At 36.3% G+C, this 22,907-nt stretch overlaps 6 protein-coding genes and 1 non-coding gene across 8 annotated transcripts; 1 reads left to right on the top strand and 6 right to left on the bottom strand.

Annotated features, from left to right (window-relative positions):
• Window positions 1-1,103: 1,103 nt before the first annotated feature.
• Window positions 1,104-3,292, bottom strand: LOC108851611 (probable protein S-acyltransferase 14). Its single transcript, XM_018625065.2, has 7 exons — window positions 2,788-3,292; window positions 2,443-2,650; window positions 2,261-2,352; window positions 2,065-2,188; window positions 1,872-1,957; window positions 1,722-1,787; window positions 1,104-1,638 (listed from the first exon to the last, which is right to left on the bottom strand). The coding sequence occupies exons 1-7, from the start codon at window positions 3,004-3,006 to the stop codon at window positions 1,519-1,521; spliced, it is 915 nt and encodes a 304-aa protein (XP_018480567.1). The 5' UTR covers window positions 3,007-3,292; the 3' UTR covers window positions 1,104-1,518.
• Window positions 3,293-3,399: 107 nt separating this feature from the next.
• On the bottom strand, window positions 3,400-3,472 carry TRNAK-CUU (transfer RNA lysine (anticodon CUU)). Its single transcript has one exon. It is a non-coding gene; the product is annotated as a tRNA-Lys (tRNA).
• Window positions 3,473-3,651: 179 nt separating this feature from the next.
• Window positions 3,652-5,134, bottom strand: LOC108852470 (proteasome subunit beta type-1). Its single transcript, XM_018625974.2, has 6 exons — window positions 4,946-5,134; window positions 4,729-4,836; window positions 4,491-4,572; window positions 4,129-4,401; window positions 3,970-4,056; window positions 3,652-3,891 (listed from the first exon to the last, which is right to left on the bottom strand). Exons 1-6 carry the CDS (start codon window positions 4,990-4,992, stop codon window positions 3,817-3,819), a joined length of 672 nt encoding a protein of 223 aa, XP_018481476.1. The 5' UTR covers window positions 4,993-5,134; the 3' UTR covers window positions 3,652-3,816.
• A 605-nt stretch (window positions 5,135-5,739) lies between these two features.
• LOC108851270 (actin-related protein 7-like) lies at window positions 5,740-6,342 on the top strand. The gene is made up of 2 exons (XM_018624676.2): window positions 5,740-5,920; window positions 5,988-6,342. Exons 1-2 carry the CDS (start codon window positions 5,914-5,916, stop codon window positions 6,188-6,190), a joined length of 210 nt encoding a protein of 69 aa, XP_018480178.2. The 5' UTR covers window positions 5,740-5,913; the 3' UTR covers window positions 6,191-6,342.
• Window positions 6,343-6,386: 44 nt separating this feature from the next.
• On the bottom strand, window positions 6,387-10,119 carry LOC130511877 (65-kDa microtubule-associated protein 4-like). Its single transcript, XM_057009675.1, has 13 exons — window positions 9,939-10,119; window positions 9,747-9,834; window positions 9,400-9,597; window positions 9,035-9,286; window positions 8,741-8,947; window positions 8,496-8,651; window positions 8,238-8,397; window positions 8,004-8,155; window positions 7,726-7,813; window positions 7,546-7,619; window positions 7,376-7,450; window positions 7,040-7,286; window positions 6,387-6,962 (listed from the first exon to the last, which is right to left on the bottom strand). The coding sequence occupies exons 2-13, from the start codon at window positions 9,816-9,818 to the stop codon at window positions 6,598-6,600; spliced, it is 2,046 nt and encodes a 681-aa protein (XP_056865655.1). The 5' UTR covers window positions 9,819-9,834; window positions 9,939-10,119; the 3' UTR covers window positions 6,387-6,597.
• A 4,759-nt stretch (window positions 10,120-14,878) lies between these two features.
• On the bottom strand, window positions 14,879-22,451 carry LOC130511969 (uncharacterized). 2 transcript variants are annotated; one of them, XM_057009955.1, is made up of 6 exons: window positions 22,284-22,451; window positions 16,280-16,674; window positions 16,080-16,206; window positions 15,708-16,019; window positions 15,419-15,631; window positions 14,879-15,326 (listed from the first exon to the last, which is right to left on the bottom strand). In XM_057009955.1, exons 2-6 carry the CDS (start codon window positions 16,660-16,662, stop codon window positions 15,012-15,014), a joined length of 1,350 nt encoding a protein of 449 aa, XP_056865935.1. In that variant the 5' UTR covers window positions 16,663-16,674; window positions 22,284-22,451; the 3' UTR covers window positions 14,879-15,011. The 2 variants fall into 2 exon arrangements, with proteins under 2 accessions (XP_056865935.1, XP_056865934.1); XM_057009954.1 differs by lacking the exon at window positions 22,284-22,451 and adding an exon at window positions 16,855-17,929 and having other exon boundaries at window positions 14,881-15,326.
• On the bottom strand, window positions 18,657-20,622 carry LOC130511968 (uncharacterized). The gene is made up of 5 exons (XM_057009953.1): window positions 20,318-20,622; window positions 19,679-20,222; window positions 19,496-19,595; window positions 19,098-19,432; window positions 18,657-19,028 (listed from the first exon to the last, which is right to left on the bottom strand). The coding sequence occupies exons 1-5, from the start codon at window positions 20,409-20,411 to the stop codon at window positions 18,695-18,697; spliced, it is 1,407 nt and encodes a 468-aa protein (XP_056865933.1). The 5' UTR covers window positions 20,412-20,622; the 3' UTR covers window positions 18,657-18,694.
• Window positions 22,452-22,907: the final 456 nt, after the last annotated feature.

The raw sequence follows: 22,907 nt of genomic DNA, 5'->3' as shown, positions 1-22,907 counted from the left end.
TCGATTACTGTTTTGAGAATTTACATGACAAAAAGGATCTTGATGTTTGAGATTTACTTTGTCTTGATATGAAATATTATCTGATGTGTTTTATTGTGCTTTTCTTTTGGTTAATGGCTTAGGGCATCTCCAACCCTACTCCATTTTCTACTCCAAACATCATTTTTGAGTAAAATCTTCTCCAACCCCACTCTATTTTCAACTCCAAAATAGAGTAATGGCTAGGGTTACTCCATTTATGGAGTAATCTTACACATTACTCCATTTTGGAGTTGAACTTTTTTTATTTATAAAATTATCCTTTAAATCTTTAATGTTCTTATTTCTTTATTAAATAATATTTTAAAATGATAAAATAACATGAAAAATAAGATATTTCATTATTTAATAATTTGACATAAAATGCATAACATAATTAAACAACATAAATAATATAAAATAAAAATAACATAAAATAAGTGATTTAAATATCCGAGTTCAAAATTTTCTTGCTCGATTTAGGAATATCAAAGATAAAAAAGCTCGTTCTTTCATTACGAAATGCATTAATTGATCATTTGTGGGAAGAATATTCTAATGATTATTATTGAACCAACTTATATATTATGATTTATTCTATTTTTATGATTTCTTGTACTTTTTAATAATAAATATTTAATTTAAATAAATTATATTTTAAGGCATTTTTGCAAATATAAAATAGTTGGGGTTAATTGGTAAACTTTTATAAGTTTAAGATATTACTAACAATTATTAACTATTTTGGAGTAAAAAATGGAATAATACATTGGAGTAAAACCTTACTCCATTTTGGAGTTGCATCATTTTAGAGTAAAATTTGCAGTAATACATTGGAGATGTTCTTAATACACTCTCAAAAGAGATTATGTTATGAAAAATTTATGAAAGAAAAAGGATTATGTGATGAAAATTTATAAAAGAAAAAGGATTATGTTTTAACAAAACCGAATTGTGTTAAACAGAGTTTCTTTTAGGTATATGGAAATTAAATTGTGACTATAAATCTAGAGATTTAGTTTAGGTTTTGGCTTCAAATATTTCCACAAATATAAAACACAAAAGGGTATTGTTTTTAATCACAAGTGAATACTGAAAAAATAATATAAGCCTGGGGCTGACATCTTAAATATGACTTTTTGTTACTACTATAATAGATTTTTTTTTTGGTTTTTAATAAGAAAAAATTAACATTGAAACCAACTGTTTTACAACAAAAAACTACTTAAGAAGGTGATCATATATATTTAAGAAGATGAACAAATGTGTAACCAGCAAAGCTTAGTTGTAATCCTCCTACATTACAGAACCCAATGACGTTTCTGTCCTCAGCGTCAGCGGGAAGACACTACATTGCCAGTAAGTGAAAGCACCATCCTTCAAATTGTCATTTCCAGGGTCTCACTGTATCCTACGTATTGTTGTTGTACATGAGGATGATGATGATGATGATGATGATGATGATGATGATGATGATGATCAAAGTCATCTTCTTCAGCATTACTGGGAATCAAAGTCAGGCTTGGAAGGGTATTCAAGTCCCTGCAGCTCCGGCATTCTCCTCAGGTCTTCTTCTGAGTATCCTGGGATGAACCAATATCTCTTATCCATTCCAAATACCTACAATAAATTAAAAGAACTTAGACCCTGCAAGCGAATATATTCAGAATAATAAGACAAGGACCTGAGCTTAACTAACTAACCTGTTCAAAGTTTTTCTTTCTACCGAAGTCATACCTCCATTTCCCACTCATTTTCTTCTCATATGCCTGCTCACAACTCAACACCAAGAAAGCTTGATGAGACAAGAGAGATATAAATAGACCCAAATTTATCAGAGGAGGAGGAGTTACCTCTATAGTTGTGGTGTTGCCAGCGACCAAAGAGATGTGCATGATCAAGAAACCCATCACGCTCAACGCAAATGCCAAGTTCAAAACTGTTGCTCTCATGATATGGTAACAAACAGAAGGTGAGATTGATTGATTAAAAAAAACTAAACTACCACAAAATAAAAGCATATAAGGAATGACCTAACATTATTACCAAAAGCAAGAAAAGTAGTAGCAAGAGTGCCAGGCGTTCCAGGTATCTCTTCATCACTAAAGAAGGCTATGAAGTGTGGCATGAGAACCAAAGTCACAAGTGTCGTCTCTAAAAATGTGTACAACTGCATTTGAGCGCACACACACAAAGAGTATTAAAAGCTGAAGAAGGTTAGAAGAAAAAAAAAGAAACTTACCAAGAAAAGAAGGAAGTACTTATAATTCAATGCTCCTACACAGTTAACAACCCAAACGCAATGGTGATCCATCTTCAACACACACCTACCACCTATATACATCACAACCAACCTTCATGAATCAACTTCAAAGACTCTCTCTATATATATATATATGGTAAAAGAAGAGAGAAATAACTTACAAACAGAACAATGATGGCAACGGGAAGGTTTAGGTTGGTTGCACTTTCTACAGAATCTAAATCTTGGATTTGAATTATTATCAAACTCCAGACCGTTCAACGGATCAGATTCGCCTCTCTCTTCGTCACAAGCCGGTCTCCAATTAGGAGGGACAGAACCAGGATCAGTAAATACAACTGAGAAGTAGCTCCAAAGAAGCATCGCCAGCTGCCATCAATTTTTTTTTTTTTTTAAAACATTCTTTTTAGCTAAAACAGACAGAACAACAGAGACTAGTTTACGACATCTAAAGAACCAAGCTTTTGTTGTCTGAATTGACATTAAAGTAGGTATGTTTGACTTACGAGGAAATGGAAGAGGAGGAGGATGGTGAGAGCAGCGAGGGAATCAAACCCTCCTCCTTGAGGGCAGAGAGTTGCTGGTCCGTAGTTGGTTAAAACGACGGCGTAGTAGGTGACACCGACGACACCGAGGACTAGTAGGATCATGACTGATCCGAGGCCACGTAAGGCTGTGCAGAACTTGAACACGTTCCAGGCCATTGCAGTGCCAGATCTATGCATAGTCAAAACTAACTCCAAAATGATCGAATTACAGAATCTAGAGAGAGAGAAAAAGAAAAAACTTTAAGGAGACTCTCTGGTCAAGTCTGTTGCTTTGAAGACGCGTTGGTGAAGAATGGATTAAAACAATTGAAAGAGGTTTTTAAAGGTTTCTACTTTGCTTAAGGAATAGTATGATGAGAGAGTGATGATTCAAAGATGCAGACCCCACGAAGGAGGAATGGGACTATGAATCAAAGAAGATGGAGCCTGAAGATTGTGACTTTTTCTTTGGATTTGTTTTCTGTTTTTGGAGCTAAGCTAACCAAAGATTTGTTTTTTAATGACTTTTGAGTCAATCAGGATCCAAAAATTAAATTATGATGATTTCTGGAAAAGATTTAAAAAAATAAACGCCCACCGTGGGGCTCGAACCCACGACCACAAGGTTAAGAGCCTTGCGCTCTACCAACTGAGCTAGACGGGCTTGTTGTTCTCTACTACTGTTAGTGATATTGGGATATATAAACGAATCAGCAGCATCGACAATAATAAGAACATAGACAAGATTTGTCACTCGTAGGGTCAAGAAGAGGAGGGGACTCAGGAGCTTCTGAAGATCGGCTCTATGTCCTGTGACAAACAACTATGCTCCACTACGGTAGCTAATCAAGAGGGTTGTGTGTTCATAAATGAGACAACGAGAATTTGTTACTGTTAACAAGATAAGGAAACAGTTTTAAACTTCAAAGACAGTTGATATGATGACCAACGACAAAGTAACAAAGGTGTGTGTTCTCAACACAACACTCATATGCGCGGAAAGTCAGCTTAGTCTTTCCTTAAGTCCATGACTTCGGTCTTGATGCCATCGGCCTTGAGAATCATGATCTCAAGCTTGTCTCCCTATTACAAAGCAAAGCACTTAGACGAGCCTAGTCATCAGTCATCACAAGAAGACACAAACTGGGGAAGGAAACTTACAGTGTAGATATCCCTCTCAGTGGCAGATGCGAAAACAGTCTTCACCAAGTCAACGGCTTCAGGTTCCGAAAGGGGCGTGATAGCATCCTACACAGGCAGACAAGACTGAAAAATAAGCCATTATGTGATTTAAACAAAAAAGAAGATTAACAAACAAACCTGTGCAGGAAGGAGAAGAGGGCTGGGACTCTTGAGCTGATTATCAAGAAACGGCATAATAAGAGTCGAACCAGAACCTTGAGCACTGTATCCAACCTTCTCATACGAACCAACAGCGTCATAGGTGAACACACACCCTTTACCATTCTCGTCGAGCCCTCCGAGAACATTAAAGGCGTAGTAAGGGAAAAAGCGCTTGAAGTAAAGCGTGTTGGAGAGAAGCTGAGCCATAGCAGGACAGCTCATCTGCTTGTTATGCTGATGCTGATAAACCTATTTGCAAAAAAAAACACACACAAGGAGACGATACTGTTACGCCAAAGCCTTTCTATCTTTTTTTCCAAAAGAAATGTGTCTCTCACCAAGTGCCTTGATGTAAGTACTTTCTGAAGTGCTTTCACATCAGCTTGGAACCCAGAGGAAGAGAGCACAGCTTTGTCTGCTCTGAAACCAAAAAAAAATGATATTTTGCAAGAAACCCATAAACAGTTACGTAACAGAATCCTCCCAAATCCAGATCTACGAATGAATTATCGATTGCAACCTAAATCCCTAATCTAGGGATTCCAGCATTGGAGAAGGAAGAAGTGTGTAACTCACAGTTTATGGATTTTGGAGTAATCGCGAGTGAGAATGCTGTAACCGGTAGACATTCGAGTATCTGCGGCGATCACGCAGTAATCCGATCCAGCGATGGCCACACATGTTCTGATCAAACACACACACACACAAACACAGAGCGATCAATACACAGGAGTAGATCGCGATTGCAGACGCTCAATTAGATGCTCAATAAAGGGTGACACGATGCGTTTACCCTCCATTGTTATCGTAAGGAGACCAGTTCGCGTGCTGCTTCGTCATGGAGCGTTAACTGTCTTCGGGAAAGGAAAAAAGGATTCTTTTGTCAACAAAGAGGAACAGAGACTGGGGGAATTTGCAAAAGAGGGAAGTGACTGGAGAGTAAGAAGAGCTCTTCGTCCGTCTCAGCGCCTCTGCCTTTGTAAACACGAAAGGAGACGAAGACTGTAGATGGGCTTAAAACATAAATATGGGCCTCCAAGTATGAGCCCATTAAAACTCTCTGTGTCTTTTCATTTCACATTGTCATGGGATTCCCTGGAGCGTTTAGTTAAACCATATATCTTTCTCTTGTAAGTTGTAGTAGATTGAAGGTTTCTTGTGTATGTAGCTGGTTATGATCAGGATATTGTCATGTATGATGTTTTAACTTTGTGATTGATCTCTTAGTTGTTTTTGATAACTCTCTTCCTGTGTACTCAGCTATTGCCCCAGTTCTTGAAGGTGCTGCGCAGCACATTGCCTCGAAACGCTTTGCGCTTGGTGGGACCGATCTTGCGAAACTATTCGCACAAGAGCTTGGAAAGTCCAACCCTTTGGTGAATCTAAGCATGTCTGATGTTGAAACACTCAAGGAACACTATGCTAGCTGTGCCGAGGACGAGATTGCTTACGAGAAAACCCAAAACTGTGGGATCGAGCAGCATACGCTTCCTGATGGACAGGTTTGTGTGACTACAAATCAAGAGTCTACAACTTGTGTTGCCTTGAACACAAATAGATTTAACAGAATGGTGGTCTTCTAGGTGATTAAGCATTGGGAGAGAGAGATACTCTGTTGGTGAAGTTCTGTTTCAGCCATCAATATTAGGACTCCATGAGCATGGAATAGTCGAACAGCTTGTCCGGATTATCTCCACAGTATCATCTGAGAACCATAGGCAACTATTGGAGAACACTGTACTTTGTGTTGGTACAACCTCCATGACAGGTACTACTAACAACTTGGTACAATCTTGTGTGTTTGAAAAAAATTTAAATGTCATCGTCATTGGCAGGATTCGAAGGCAGGTTTCAGAAAGAGACAAACTTGTGCTCATCAGCCATTAGGCCAATGCTGGTGAAACCGCCGGAATATATGCCTGAGAGTTTGGGGTTATATTCGGCATGGGCCAAGGTGGTGTTTCCACAGAATCAGCATGTTACTAAAGCTGACTACGACGAGACTGGACCATCCGTGGTTCATCGTAAATGTTTCTGATCCCAGGAAGGACCATACTTCTTGTAGTAGCTGAGGAATGTTTTTAGGTTTGACCCTAATGATCATTAGACCACATCCCGCTCAATCTATGTACCTTTAACCAGCTTACAAGATTTAAACACTTAGACCAAAGTAATTACTTTCAATCTTAGGACAGATGCAAAGGTTTAGTAAACACTATTACAGAAGCAGCAAATCATAAAGCCGGTTGTATACTAAATGCAAACGCAAACGTTTTAACACAAATCCACTGTGGGAAAAAATGCAAACACAAATTCAAGTGAAGAACAAAACACAAAATGTGTTTTGCTATCGAACTGATTTGAAAAAATTCCTACAAAAGCAGTCAAACCGAATCCATTTTCCAGCTTTCTAAGTCAAACGAGGAAACCTGATTTTGTCACGGTTTAGCAAAAACCGGCTCTAACCTCTTCAAAGGAGTACTCAACACCTTCTTCTTTGTCCAGTCTCTTCTTCACAGCCGTGGAGGCAGGAGTAAACGGCGTTGTTGCTTCCGACATAGCGACTGAAGCCGCTGGGGTTGTAGGTGCAGAGATTGGAACAGCCGTTCTTCTGTTATCTTCGTTGGTTTTGGGAGATGACTTTGTTGTGTAAGCATCCTTGTGATCTTCTGGGGAGTTCAAGATATTGGAAGTAACAGGTGAGAGAGGCTTCCTAAGCATTGGAGATCTCCCTTTGTTCATCACAGCTTTTCCTGAAGACGGAACGTTCTTTGCTCTGAGACGACCAGGAAGCTCTGAGTTTCTCCTCCCTATATGACACAATAAACATAAATATCATTGGCTTGGTCTCTAGTGTGTAAAACCACAAATGTGTACGGTACGGTACCTGAAGGATTTGGGATAGTAGACTCTCTTCTACTAGGAGCGTTCTGGTCATAGTAAGTAGTCTTTTTGGTATTGAGTGTTGGCTTGGAACTTTGAAGCATGGCACCCCCAAGGGAGAGCTTTCGGTTCATGGCAGAAGAAGGTAAGGCAGTTCTCAATGGTTTCTTTCCGCTTTTACCTGGGCTTGGCTTTGACCCGTAAAGTGCTTCTTGTTCCGTGATGAGTTGTCCATGGAGTTTCTTCATATCCTGATATGAAAATAAAAAAACAACAGTATCACATTGCCATTGATGTACTTGAAGAATTGGTTACTTGTACAAAAGGTTTTTTTCCTTACTCTTTGTCTCTGTTTTTCAAACTCTTTCTCTTCCCATAGAGTCTTGTGCTGCTCAAGCATGGATAAAACTCGGACCTGGACAATTATCAAGGAAACGTGCCTTTGTGTAAAGATAAATGTTGATTTGATAAGTATGTAGAACAGTGTCATTAATGAGTAAAGACACTTACACCATCGTATAAGAATGCATGTCCTCTTTCATCTTCCCAAGCGTTAACTTTGGCTGTCAAAACCTCCACCATCCCTACATCAATACCAGCAGAGAAAGCATTGTAAACACAAAAAACATATTCCTAGATTCAAGTTAACCAACCTAATGGTTTTTGTCATATAATCACACCAAATATTACCAGGAAGTTTATTGACAAGTATACGTGCTTTTTCCGCACGTTTTAATGTAAGATGAGCTCCTCTTCCCGCATTGTACCTATTATCATCCTGAGAATCCAATAATGTTTAGAAAAAAAAAGTTGAAGCAGAGAAAGGGATTGAGATTAAATGTCCCTACTATCAACCTAAGAATCCAGTAATGTTTAGTGGCTTGAGATTAAGTGCTCCTCATCATGAGAGTCCAATATATAGACAAAAAGCTGAGGCAGAAAAAAGAGCTTGAGATCAAATGTCTTACCCGATTGTATTCTTCGAGCCATGACTCTTCTTCACATGCTGTCATCCACTTCTCCACTTTTTCTAGAATCTCTTTCCTGCTTGAAGCTTCCTCTTTGACTTTTGCAATCTCGGAGTCGATTTGCTCTAACAACTGTTCAGGATCCTTGACACCTGAAAGATTAAAGTAACACTATTATTAGCATGTGACCATTATAGTAAGCAGTGAAAGAAGCTTTTCTAAAAAGGGTTTTACCAGATTCTATAGCTTCAATTGAAAAGTTCTCTGATTTAAGAACTTGGGGTGCCATGTGCACCTTCCTTGATATTTCCTCTAGCTCGAGTTTCTTTCTAAGGATCACCTCTTTGATCTTAGTTATCTTGAGCTTGCTGAGCCTAATGACTTCATCCTCAACCTGTATAACAAACCGAACCTTACTAAAAAATGTGCCCATATACTGTTATAACCACACTGAATTATGTATAACCAGCAAGTTAATTCCTGTGCACTCACGTTTTTTATGGAAGCAACAGAGAGAATATTGGCCTCGGTAATTTCAGACTCGGACAAAGCAATGCTGCAGGTGACATTGTGAAATGTCTTTTGCTCTTCCGCAGGTGTGTCAAGAAGATTCCAGAGCTCCAACAGGGAGACTGCAAGATCTTGAACCTAGAAATATATGTGAAAGCAGTCAGAAACTGTAAGCACAATGATAACTTTGCACAACGTTTTCAAAAAGAGAGCTCAGACTTCCAAACCTTCTGCATTCGCTGTAACTTGACCATTCGTAAATTCTCAATCATCATATCCAACTTATCAAGTGTACTTCTGCTCACATCTCTCGTATTGGAATCAACAAGAGATGGATGTATCCCTCTAATCAAGTCCTTAAAGTCTTCACCAAGCACTGAGCACAACAACTTCAGCGTTTCCAGCAAACGCTCTACCTCGTCCAATCTTTTACTCTACATTTTAAAAAACGTACATAATATCATAAGTAAATGCAGAGAGACTTACACATCTGGATACTAGCATTAGAAGGTAAAACCAACCTTTTCATCCTGAAGTTGAGCCAATTGCCTACGCAATTCCTCCAACTTATGAAGCGAAAGATCACTCTCTTCTCCACCAAACTTCTTCAAATGATCCGTAGAATCTCCAAGTTGAAACGACAAGTTCAGCAACTCATCAATAACTTCCTTAAACCGATTCATTCTCTCAGCTTTCTTCCTTCTCAGCTCCTCTAACTGCACACTAACGTTCTCAAGCTCCTCCTTCAAATTCTCACCAACCCTACCATTACTCTACAAAAACAAAAAAAAAAAAGAAACATCTTTATCATCATTACCTATCACAACAACTCACACAAGAAAGAAACAAAAAAAAAAGTAATCATGAAAACCACACTACTACTAACATGAATCTCATCTCCACCCATAGAAGATCCAATCCCTGCAATCTCCGCTCTCCCCAAAGCGATCTCTTTGAGAAGATTCGCTTTACACCTACTAGCCTCCTCAACTTTCCTCTTGTAAACCAAGAGACACTCTTTCTCAATATCAGCCAAAGCAGCGTCCTTTTCTTCCTCGTTCTCTCCCATTTCGCTCCATATCTCCTGATATAATTCAACCAAAATTTTGAACATTAATAAAACAATCTTTTCATCCTATTAGGTGATCTAAACCGAATTAAACCATCTTAAATTACATGCACAGCATAACCATACTAAACCGTCTAATAACAGATCCTTGGAGAAAAAAAAACCTGCAATTGGCGAAGCAACAGTCCACACGTAGTCTCGATTCGCGAAAACTGCTCCGTCGAACTTCGGATCATCGTGATTGTTGAAAACCTGCAGAGAATGTAAATCGAGTTTCGTGCTATCAAACCCTAATTATAGATTGTTTCGTCGTGTAAACTCGGATTCTAAAGATTATATCGAAAGCAAAACCTTACCTCGATCAACGATCAGCGACGAAAAAAGAAGGTTGTGGAGATGAGGGGGAAAAGAGAGAGGGAGATTAGGGTTTATAAGTGTGTGTTGGGGAGGTAACTGATACGAAATCAAATTTTTGAAGAGGGAGCGGGATGATGAGGATGAGGATGAGGAGGAGGAGGAGGAGGAGGGTCCGTTACGTAATCCGAGGGTCACGGTTTTTTTTATTTTGTTGACGTGGCGTTATATGAGACGTTGGATGGAGACGCTCTTTCCTTTTTTTTTTGATTTCTCTCCTCTCTTTTTGATGGACGAGATTTCGTAACGGAGTAGTAGTAAAGGCTTTGGTTTTTGAATTTGTTTTTTTGAAATATATTTGGCTCCATATTTGATCTTACAGGATTTTTAAAATATGGTAACCGGATAAGGCAGTTTAAAAGGTATATTAAAAAACAGCTTAATTATCAAATCTTTTCATATTCTGTCACATGTTCTCATCTTTTTTTTCTTTGTTGTGTATCAAGTGGATAATGACTGAATTGAACATTTCTGTTATTTTGAATTTAGTTTGTAATAAGTCAGTAAAATCAAACTAAAATTTATGACATTGATACACAAATCCATATACAAGCATTCGAATATAACATATTAGGGTCCGCCCGGGATTTTCCAATAATTTTCTTATATGTTTGGTATATATATAAATGAATTTTTAATAATAAAACTTGCTATATTTTCACTAAAAACTATGTATAACATTATGAGAAAAACAGATAATTAATGTATTAAATATTGGTCTGAATATTTTTTATCTTGCTTATGTATGTTTAATGTAAAATAATTGCTAAAGATACACTAATTAAATTTTACTTTAGATTTAGAACCAATAATTCATAATTTTAAGGGTCTTAGAATATTTATTTTTGAAGTGATTTTCTTCAACCTATCCTACATATGTGTGTATATATATATAATCAATTTTGAATAATGGTCGTAATCATATTTTCATAATATTGTTATTTTCTTGAACAAAATAGTTATTAAAAAATATAACCAATTATGCATTGTGGTTAAAATTCTATATTATAGTTTTTTGGATGTCATATGATAATGCATGATATATATTTTGACATTTAAAAAAAACAATGCATTTAGTAAAAAAACAAAAAAAAAATTGAGATTTTTTCTCAAAGAATAAAACAATATAGACACCAAAAACAATGCATTTGGTTTTTGAATTTTGTTTTTTTGAAATATATTTGGCTCCATATTTGATCTTACAGGATTTTTAAAATATGGTAACCGGATAAGGCAATTTAAAAGGTATATTAAAAAACATATAAATTATCAAATCTTTTCATATTCTATCACATGTTCTCATCTTTTTTTCTTTGTTGTGTATCAAGTGGGGATAATGACTGAATTGAACATTTCTGTTATTTTGAATTTAATTTGTAATAAGTCAGTAAAATCAAATTAAAAGTTATAACATTGATATACAAATCCATATACAAGCATTCGAATATAACATCCGCCTGGGATTTTCCTATAATTTTCTTATATGTTTGGTATATATATATATAAACGAATTTTTAATAATAAAACTTGCTAATTTTTTTTTACTAAAAGCTATGTATAACATAATGAGAAAAAACAAATAATTAATGTATTAAATCTTAGCTATGGTCTGAATATTTTTTATCTTGCTTATTGTATGTTTAATGTAAAATAATTGCTAAAAATACACTAATTAAATTTTACTTTGACTTTAGAACCAATAATTTCATAATTTTAAGGGTCTTAGAATATTTATCTTTTGAAGTGATTTTCTTCCACCTAACCTACATATATTTTGATTTACTTTTATCATCTTTATTTTCCAATATATGTATATAATCAATTTTGAATAATGGTCATAATCATATTTGCATAATATTATTATTTTCTTGAAAAAATAGTTATTAAAAAGTATAACCAATTATGCATTGTGGTTAAAATTATATATTATAGTTTTTTGGATGTCATATGATAATGCATGATATATATTTTGACATTTTTAAAAAATAAATGCATTTAGTAAAAAACAAAAAAAGGTTGAGGTTTTTTCTCATAGAACAAAATAATATAGACACCAACACCAAAAATCATTTTGTACAAAAAAAACTTGGCAAATAAACTTTCAAACGAACATATAATTTTTAAATACTAGAAAGATCAGAAGCTTGAATGGCATCTTACAATAAGTTTACAATTATTTTTGTAATGTGGATTTGTCTCTAATGTGGATTTTTTATCCCAAAAACCTATATTTTTATTTTGAATTTTTTATATATATAAATAAATGTTTTACTGAATGAATAATTCAAACGATTTCAAAGATTGCAATCGGAAGTTCATGAGTCACCGCATCGCCGTCGAACGGTTAAGGTTAGGAATGAACCTCATTTCTAAGGGCCGCACACACCATCGAAATCTACAGTCCAAAACATAATATACGAATATACAGGTAACGATAAAACTCATTCTCAACCTCGATTAAGCAACGATTAAAGTCCACCAAATCTTTCAATAAATGAAACGATGAGTTTCACTGGCTAGAGACGTGTCGCTAACAATAACCTTATACAAAATCAATCATAGGCTATTCTAGGAAACTAACAAATATCCATATATATATTATATCATTATATGGTAACAATACCATAGTATATTGGTAACAAATATATTATAGGAAAATATTAAAGTATAAATAAGTTCAAATAAATGTTTTAATCCGATTCAGACACTGAACCATACTATTTTCGGTTTTTGGGTTATTGGATCGACCATGGGTGAACTGTAGATCAGAAGGAAATCTTTTCGAAGATTTGGTGTACAGCAGCACCGTATGCATCAGATTTATCGCTTAACTACTGTAGTTTTTTTCGTTTACCGATGCAATATATTCTAATGTAAACCAAATCTATTTGTTATCTTGCCAAACCACTTGAGATATCTTCTGTCAGATCTAAAAACCCTAGAAAGCTAAAACCGCGAAATGGAATGCTGAAGCGTTAGGGGTATGGGCATCTTTTTACCATCGGTTTGGATGGCGCGTCGGTTCAATTTCTGGTTCTTTGGTATAATCCTAATATACCAATCTTCTTTGGTTTTTGGCCTAAATTATTCTTAATTTAATATATAATTATATTATATTATATTATATATATATCAATACTAAAAGAAAATAAAAAAAATGTTTAATAGTTTTTAACATATATTTTCTTTATTTTTCAATTTCACATAAAATTATGTTTTGCATAATTTAAACAATTTTTGTAACAATTTGAAGTTACAACATATGATACAAAATACAATAAGATAAAAAATATATAAGTATTTAAATATATAACATAAATATAGAATTAATTTTTAAATTTTAAAAAAAAAATCAAACTGAATTACATATTAGTTACGCGTCTGTTCAACTGGTAGCTTCGAGTTTTAGTGAATTTTTATGTGTTTTATCCTGCATTTAAATAATAGATACTTCCTTTTCTTTTGATAAAATAAAAAAAAATATTTTCACCTCTTTGCAGGGAACTCAAACATTCAAATAGTTTTTCTCACATAAAGTGAACCAAAGGTGATGATAGTTACACCGCAACTTCTTTACTACTGGACAAACTCGACATTGGTATACAGGCGAAGCCACGTTATCCACTTTGGGTGTGCACCCGTAATATTTGGTTATCATGTAGTTTTCGTGTAAATAAACAGAACAAATCTGTTAGAGCTGAGCAAGTGGAAAAGTAGTGCTGTGCAACCATACCGAACCCGGGTTTAAATCCGCCTAGTAATTTAATATTTTGGATTTGCTCCGCGCTGGTATAATGGATACTTCTTAAAACCAAAAATGATTACATAATCACCGAGTTTATCGGTAAGACCGGGTTTTAAATATTAACTAGATCTTGACCCGTGCGACCGCACGGGTATTAATTTTCAGTTTTAGTTTTTATTTATTTATACTAAATAGTATATTTATAATATTTGATCATTTTATATTGACTAAGCTAGGGATGAGTATTTAGGTATCCACTCGAATTCGGTTAAAATCTATTCGGGTTTGAGATTTTTGAGTTTAAAAACTCTAGCTCTATTCGGGTATTTATAAGCTTTGGTTCCGATTTGATTTGGATCTTTGCGGGTTTGATAACCCGTTTAAACTATTTTTAATTTTTTTTTAAATTTATATATATTTAAATATCGTTAAATCTAAAAAAATATATAACATGTAAATTTGAGTAATGTAAGCTAAAGTACGTAAATTAAAAATTAAAATAGGTTTAACTTGAATATTTGGATGAAGAATAAATATATATTTTAATTTTTTTTGGTGTTTTGATTATTGTTTATATACTTTAGATGTTTACTTTCACTACAAGAAAACAAATAATTAACGAGGGCCATTTTCCTCGTTAATTCCTCGTAAAAGGAGGTTTACGAGGAATTAACGAGGAAAAGCCTTTCGTCGTTTTTCGTCCGTCGTAAAAAAGGATTCGTCGCCATTTCCTCGTAGAATAGCGAGGTTTCGGTTTCCTCGTAAAGACGAAGTTAATATTTCGTCGTAAGTTCCTCGCCCCCTTTCCTTGTAAATCACTCGCTTAATTTCCTCGTACAAACCACGTGAACCACGCGTCGTTACTTACACGTAAGATCCTTGAAATCATATCCTCGTAAATTCGATGTAATATCCTTGAAAGGATTTCCTCGTAAAATCGATGTAGAATCGTTGAAAGGTTTTCCTCGTAAAAACCTCGAAAGCCTTTCCTCGTAAAGACCTCGAAAGACTTTCCTCGTAAAAACCTCGAAAGCATTTCTTCGTAAATTTCTCGGAAATATTTTCGTCGTAAATAACTCGTAGACTTCCATTTTTCGAATTAATAAAATATTATTTGATAAATATAATAATTATTAATTTAACAAAATAAAAATATTTAAATATTGGATTTATAAATAAATTTTAAATAAAATTCACAAGCAAGAAAATATTTTATATATAATTAAGTTTTGGATTTTATAATACATAAACCGAAAAAAAACTAAAAAAACTAAGGCTCGTTCATCGCCTCGTAGAATTCCTCGCTCCTCCTCGTAACATCCTCCTCGTTATGTGTGCCCGATGACTCGCCTGGAATGGGATTTTGTTGTTTCATGTTCCTCAACAAAGCTTCCCATTCCGGATTTGTGGACGCTATAACGTCGATGAAGGCTTCGAGTCCACTCACACGGCTTTTGGTCGCGCCCAGCTCGGAACGCAACTGAGTGACTTCTTCGGTCTGTCTCTGAGCATAAGATGATGTCGCTCTCGGGACATCATTGACGGAACCGATCCCCAACGTACGTCCCTTTTTCTTAGGGACAACCTTAAAAACAAAAAAATTATATTTGTTAGTTAAATTTAAAAGGGAAATTTAATCAATTAATAATTAAAAAGATATAATGTTAAAAAATTTACCTCCTCGTAAATCTTATCCACTTCAGTTGTGGATAAGGTAACTGGTAATCCGTCGCCGGACTGCTGGGTCAGCTGAGTCTGGCGCTCCTCAACCCGAGCAATTACGTTGTTGTAGATTTGCTCGGACTTGCCATCTAAAAACTGGCCCGCCTTGTTTTTGTGGGTCCGCTCGTAAAGTTCCGGAAGAGTCGGGAGACGTCCCAACTCTTTGGCCTAAAAACATTTAAGAAAATTGTTAGAAATATATTTAATTATATTAAAAATAATAATTAAATATTTAATTACGTACCATTTTCAAACGGACACCGGCATGTGGTTTTTGGCCCGTAGAGTGTAGCATCGGGCCGTTACCGTGCTCGTCTACCGTGTTACGGGCGGCAGCACAAATGTTTGCGATCCTAATGGAGTTAGGATCCTTCCAGTAACGGATGAGGCCGTCCCAAACATCCGTGGTAAGCTCAGCGGGTTTGCCACGGGTGTACCCCTTGACGATCCAGGCACCCTTCCAGTTGCAAACCGTGTCCGACAAGCGAACTTGCGCCTTTTCGTAAAACGCCTTCCTCACTCTCTCACTGACCCCGATGGACCAATGATACTTTTGCTGCAAAAAAAATTAATAATTAGTTAATAAAAAAAATAATTAATTAATAGAATTACTTACAGCGTAAATCTTGAACCACGTCTTTCGGATGTAGATCGGCGTCAATTTCCAGTTTGGATGCGCCATGGAGAAGTAACCTTTAATCGTCTCGGTTACATCTGTCGCAAGGGAATTGTCAACCCCAAACCTGGAAAAAAATGAAAATTTAAATTATTTAATGAAGTTATAAATTAAAATAATTATTTAAAAAATACACTTACCATAAAGTCCCGTCGGGTCTGTCGGGGTCTATGATTGGTAAACCAGCTCTGCCTGGCATACCAAGAATATCCTCGACAGTGTACTGCGAGAAGGGAACAGTAGGTGGCACCATGAGATCGGGATGAACAGCGGCGGGGATCTCAGGAGGAGCCATCGGAGGAGGCACCGGAGGAGCCATCGGCTGAGCCATCGGCTGAGCCATCGGCTGAGCCATCGGCTGAGGCTGAGCCATCGGAGGAGGAATCGGAGGGAAGAAATGCTGAGTCTCGGGAACAGACTCCTGATCCGAAGAACCTGAACCGCCGGCACCTGAAGAAGAACCTGGCGGGTCTAACTGACTACCAGGCTCACCGAATATCTCCCTGTAGTGAGCAGTAAGCATGCGCTGGCGAACCTGCAAAAATATATTTTTTTGAGATTATGATCATCAATAATTAAAAAGCTATCATCAATAATTTAAAAATCTATCTAACAAACATAAAATCCGTAAACCTATCTAAATTCTCTAAACTAACCACCTAAATTAACCACCTATCTAAATTGTCTAAACTAATAAAGGGGGCGAGGAAATTACCATTTTCGGAGGAGAGAGGAATGGGAAAGGAGTTAGAGACGAAATGGGGAGGAAGTGGAGAGGAAGTTGGGAGGAATGGACAGTGTGAGGTTTGTGAGGTTGTATATATAAGTTACGGAGGTCTCGCAATTTCCTCGTAAGTTTACGAGGAATTAAAGAGGCCCGTGTTCCTCTTTCTCGTAAAAACCTCGTAAGATTACGAGGAAATTGCGAGGCCCGTCCCAAACTAAACGATAAATTAGCGAGGCCCGTCTTTTTGTTACTCGTAAAACCCTCGTAACATTACGAGGAAATTGCGAGGCCCGTCCCAAATAAAACGATGAAATTTCGAGGCCCGTCTTTCTGTTCCTCGTAAATGCTTCGTAAGTTACGAGTTATTAACGAGGTTATTTTCTAAACCTCTAAACTCTAAACCCCAAACCTTAAACCCCATCTTTCTTATATTCTACTTCATATATTCATAACATATCAAAACTCAAAATTTATAACCACAATTCTTTAACTTCTAATATCAATCTCTTCTTCCTAATTTAAACTTATACAAAATCAAATTATTTATTTAAATATAATCATTTGAAGATTTGAAAATATAATCATTTGAAGATTTGAAAATATAATCTTTTGAAGATTTAAAAATATAATCTTTTGAAGATTTAAAAATATAATCTTTTGAAAATTATAAAATTATTAATGGGGTTTGGAGTTTTGGATTTAGACAAAATAGATAAGAAAGATGGGGTTTGGGGTTTAGGGTTTAGGGGTTTAGACAACATATCTCGTTAAAACCTCGTAAACCTACGAGGAAATAACGAGGAAAAAAAAAAAAAAAGAAAGCCTCGTTAATTCCACGTAAGCTTACGAGGGCGTTACGACGATTTGTGCTTACGTGGAATTAACGAGGCCCGTGTATTTCTTTTTTTCTACTTTCCTCGTTATTTCGTCGTAAATTACGAGGAATTACCGAGGTTTTCTTTCTAAACCTCTAAAATCAAAAACCCCAAACCACAAACACCATCTTTCCTATCTTCTACTCTTCATATTCCAATCCCAAACCTCAATCATTTATTTTTCATTCAAAACCTCAAACTCAATATTCTTAACATTTCAAACCTCAAAATTTATAATCACAATTCTTTAAATTCTAATATCAATCTCTTCTTCCTAATTTAAACTTATACAAAATCAAATTATTTATTTAAATATAATCATTTGAAGATTTGAAAATATAATCATTTGAAGATTTGAAAATATAATATTTTGAAGATTTAAAAATATAATCTTCTGAAGATTTGAAAATATAATCATTTGAAGATTTGAAAATATAATCTTTTGAAGATTTAAAAATATAATCTTTGAAAATTATAAAATTATTAATGGGGTTTGGAGTTTGGGATTTAGACAAAAGAGATAAGAAAGATGGGGTTTGGGGTTTAGGGTTTAGGGGTTTAGACAACATATCTCGTTAAAACCTCGTAAACCTACGAGGAAATAACGAGGAAAAAAAAAAAAAAAGAAAGCCTCGTTAATTCCACGTAAGCTTACGAGGGCGTTACGACGATTTGTGCTTACGTGGAATTAACGAGGCCCGTGTATTTCTTTTTTTCTACTTTCCTCGTTATTTCGTCGTAAATTACGAGGAATTAACGAGGTTTTCTTTCTAAACCTCTAAAATCAAAAACCCCAAACCACAAACACCATCTTTCCTATCTTCTACTCTTCATATTCCAATCCCAAACCTCAATCATTTATTTTTCATTCAAAACCTCAAACTCAATATTTTTTTTATAATCGAATCACATGCATTAAGTCTGAAAATCAATCATATTAAAACACAAATACATCAATCAGATACATTTTCGTCATCACTAGAAACATCATCATTTTCATTAAACTCGTCTTCAACAGCTTCATCTGTGCCATCGTCGGTAAGATCTTCATACTCATGATTATGCGGATCAATGAGAAGAATGTCATCAATTTGTTGTTCAGGTTCCTCGACTTCATTTATCTGTTCTTCTTGCAATGGTGGTTCTTCTCCACTTATGATTCGTCCTCGAGGTGTAACTTTGATCACGGATAACCAATTTATTCCCGATTCTCTCATCCGAGGGTATGGAAGGTAGCTAACTTGATCTGCTTGTGAAGCTAAGATGAAAGGCTCGAATTTGTTGTACCTGAAAATAAAGAAAACATAGAAATAAGCTTATTCTACTCATGTATGCCAAATAAAGAATTTGTTGTACCTTCTTCCACCATTGACATCAACTACACCGAATTTGTTAAACCGAACACCTCTGTTGACGACGGGGTCGAACCACTCACATTTGAAGAGGACGCATTTCAGCTTCAATATCCCTGGAAATTCCACTTCGATAATCTCTGTCAAGATACCGTAGAAATCGGTTTCCCCTTTCACACATATTCCATAGTTACTGGTTGCCCGCTGTCTACCATACTCATATGTGTGAAAAGTATAGCCTCGTGTGAAATACATCTGTGAAGTGGTGACCTTTACATGTGGAGATTGAATTACTTCATGTAACCACTTAGGATAATCTGCATCGTCGTCAAAATCAACCTGCAAAAACAAAGTGAACGTTAAAATACAAATCATTTATGAATAAAGAGTTTGAGTTAATACCTGACTCTTCAACCATTTTATAAAGTGTTGATCTTTCCTTTTGTCTACGTCAGTTGTGGATATACCAGGGAATGTTTCTTCGACTTGTGAAACAAATAGGCTGTAAAATCACTTTTTATATTAATTAATATTTGGCAATTATATATATGTGTTAATTTATATATACGTGTCCATTTATGTTACCTTTCAAAATAACGAATCAATGGATCCTCACAATTAAGTAGAATATAGGTGTGTGCACTATGAGCGTCTTCTTCACTCGACCACCAAACCTCTTTTGATTTTCCACCCAGTCGCCCAATCTGGCTAAAGATGTCTGGAACACCAGCAACTGCGTATGTTGGCGCGACACCACCATCATCATATCTCCTTGGAGCTCTTTTCCGAGTACGTACTTTTGACGCAAAGTAGTACGATGTGAAGTGAGAAGTTTCTTCCGTCAAACTTCCAGCAATTATAGAACCTTCAACCTTTGCAAGGTTCTTTGCTTTTCCCTTCAAATATTTCATGGCTCGCTCATACTGATACATCCATCCGTAATGTACAGGTCCACGAAGCAATGCCTCATATGGAAGGTGGACAGCTAGATGCTCCATTACGTCAAAAAACCCAGGAGGAAATATCTTCTCCAAGTTGCACAATAAGATGGGAATGTTCTCTTGAAGCTGTTCCACGACTTCTACTTTAAGGGTGCGGGTGCTCAGATCCCTGAAAAATGCTCCAATGCCTTGTATATTCCAAAAACAATTATACACATATTAGTCATATATATTTCAAACTAAATCATTATATATAAAATAACTGCAATAATAAATATAGTACCTGCAAGTGCTTCATGTACGTTTGTAGGAAGTAGCTCCGCAAAAGCAAAGGGAAGTAGTCGTTGCATAAAGACATGACAGTCATGACTCTTCATCCCAGAGAATTTTTGACCCTTTTCAACGCATCTAGACAGATTTGAAACATACCCATCGGGGAATTTCACTTCTGATGCTACCCAGTTGAACAACACCGACTTTTTTTCTGAAGACAATCTGAATATCGGAACAGGAACTTGCCCATTGCTGTTTATATGTAACTCGCTTCTTGAGCAAATATCCGGCAAGTCTAACCTTGATTTTATGTTGTCTTTTTGTCTTCCCCGGGACATTCAATATTGTATTCATGATGTTCTCAAAGAAATTCTTCTCTATATGCATCACATCGAGGTTGTGGCGCAGAAGAAGATCCTTCCAATATGGCAACTCCCAAAATATACTCTTCTTGTGCCAGTTGTGATGAACACCGTAAGAATCAGGCATATTAGGGGGAACATGCCAATTACCACCACGAGGAACTGTTTCCAAAACTCCATAGTAATCGAGTTGCTTTTCAGTTTCTTCTCCAGTTAAATATGGAGGAGGAGTGTCTCTCACAACCCTTTTGTGCCTAAACAATGTCTTGTTTCTTCGGTACGGATGGCCAATGGGAAGAAATCTACGATGACAATCGAACCAACTTGTCTTCCTCCCATTCTTCAGTTGAAACGCATCTGTCGCTCCATTACAATATGGACAAGCTAATCTCCCATGTGTAGTCCATCCCGACAACATCCCATAGGCAGGAAAGTCACTTATGGTCCACAAAAGCATCGCTCGCATCGTGAAATTCGTCTTCGTTGAGCAGTCATACGTCCTCTCCCCTGTTGACCACAAATCCTTCAACTCTTTTATCAGTGGTTGCAGGAAAACATCCAGCGACCTTTTAGGATGTTTCGGACCAGGTATTAATATGGTCAAGAATAGCAACTCCCGTTGCATGCACATCTCCGGTGGCAGGTTGTATGGCGTAAGAAAGACTGGCCACAATGAATATTGTCTCCCTGACATTCCGAATGGACTAAATCCATCTGTGCATAATCCGAGATACACATTCCGGATATTGCTAGCGAATTCCGGATATACTTTGTTAAAATGTTTCCAGGCTCTTGCATCTGATGGATGTGTCATCTCACCATCCGTCTGAGTATGCTCGGCATGCCATCTCATCTTTCCAGCAGTCTGCTCTGATTGGTACAATCTTTTCAATCTGTCTGTAATTGGTAGGTACCACATCCTTTGGTACGGTACCCTATTACGTCCCCGTCCTTGCGGCTTGAATCGTGGCTTCTTGCAGAATCGACATTCTTCTAACTTCTCATCATTTCCCCAGTAGATCATGCAGTTGTCGATGCAAACATCTATCATCTCCGAAGGCAACCCAAGACTATACACCAGTTTCTGAATCTCATAATAAGAATCAGCAGACACATTGTCTTCCGGCAAATACTCTTTGAACAAGTCTGCCCATTCATTCATGCAACTTTCAGGTAGATTGTGATCAGTTTTAATATTCATCATTCTAGCAGCCAACGACAATTTAGAGAGACCTTCTCTACAACCACTGTAAAGTGGTTGATTCGCCGCATTTAACATTTCATAAAACTTTTTTGCATCTATGTTAGGTTCTTCATCTTCATCATGAGCTACAAATGCATCAGTTACCATATCATGAACCCTATCAAAATCTACCATCTGCTCCTCCTGATGGTAACTAGGTTCATTATGCAAATGAAGAGCAACCGGTTTCTTCCTGAAAATTGCTATTACTACTACTAGCTTCATTCTGATCATAATTATTATAACCTTCTCCATGTTGAAACCAGATATAGTAATTTGGCGTGAAACCTCTATTTATTAAATGCTTCCAAACATTTTCACGATTTGCCAATTCGAATTGTTGCATTTCCGACATGGACAGAACATCTTACCGCTTTCTAGGGCGAGCGGTGTGGAATCTGCTTGATGCATAAATGTCTCCAGTCCCGCAATGTATTCTTTCGTCACTCTCCCGTTAGCATCTCTATGCATATACATCCACCTCCGCAACTCGTAGACATTCCCAGAGCCTGACATTTTTTTCCTTTCACGTTTTTCTTTTTTTTCTTGTTGGTGTGTTTAAAATGATGTTGAAACTTCCATATTTTATAGAAAATTTTCGAATCTGGTAGTTGAAGTTTTGCGATGAATTTGCGAGGAAAGGTAGGTAGCAAAAAAAAACGTGCTTTAAAATTCTTCGTTAAGTTCACGTATATCATTTCCTCGTAAAGGTGACGTAAATTACGTTGATTTAACGAGGAAATTATATTTCCAGTTTTCCTCGTAAAGATAATGCAAGCTTTACGTGGTTTTTACGAGGAAAATGTATTTCCTCGTAAAGACCACGTAAAGTTACGTGGGCTTTACGACGAAATGTTATCTTTCGTTAGTTTACGAGAAAATAACGAGGTTTATTTCTTTCGTTGTAAATTCCTCGTAAGTTCCTCGTACATTTACGAGGATTATATTTCCTCGTTAACTTTCCTCGCCAAAATGCTGTTTTCTTGTAGTGTGTT

Source organism: Raphanus sativus, chromosome 4 (genome assembly GCF_000801105.2).
Source record: "Raphanus sativus cultivar WK10039 chromosome 4, ASM80110v3, whole genome shotgun sequence".
Classification (NCBI taxonomy): domain Eukaryota; kingdom Viridiplantae; phylum Streptophyta; class Magnoliopsida; order Brassicales; family Brassicaceae; genus Raphanus; species Raphanus sativus.
The sequence above is the reverse complement of the archived record's forward strand: the minus strand, read 5'-3'. Positions and strand labels throughout refer to the sequence as shown.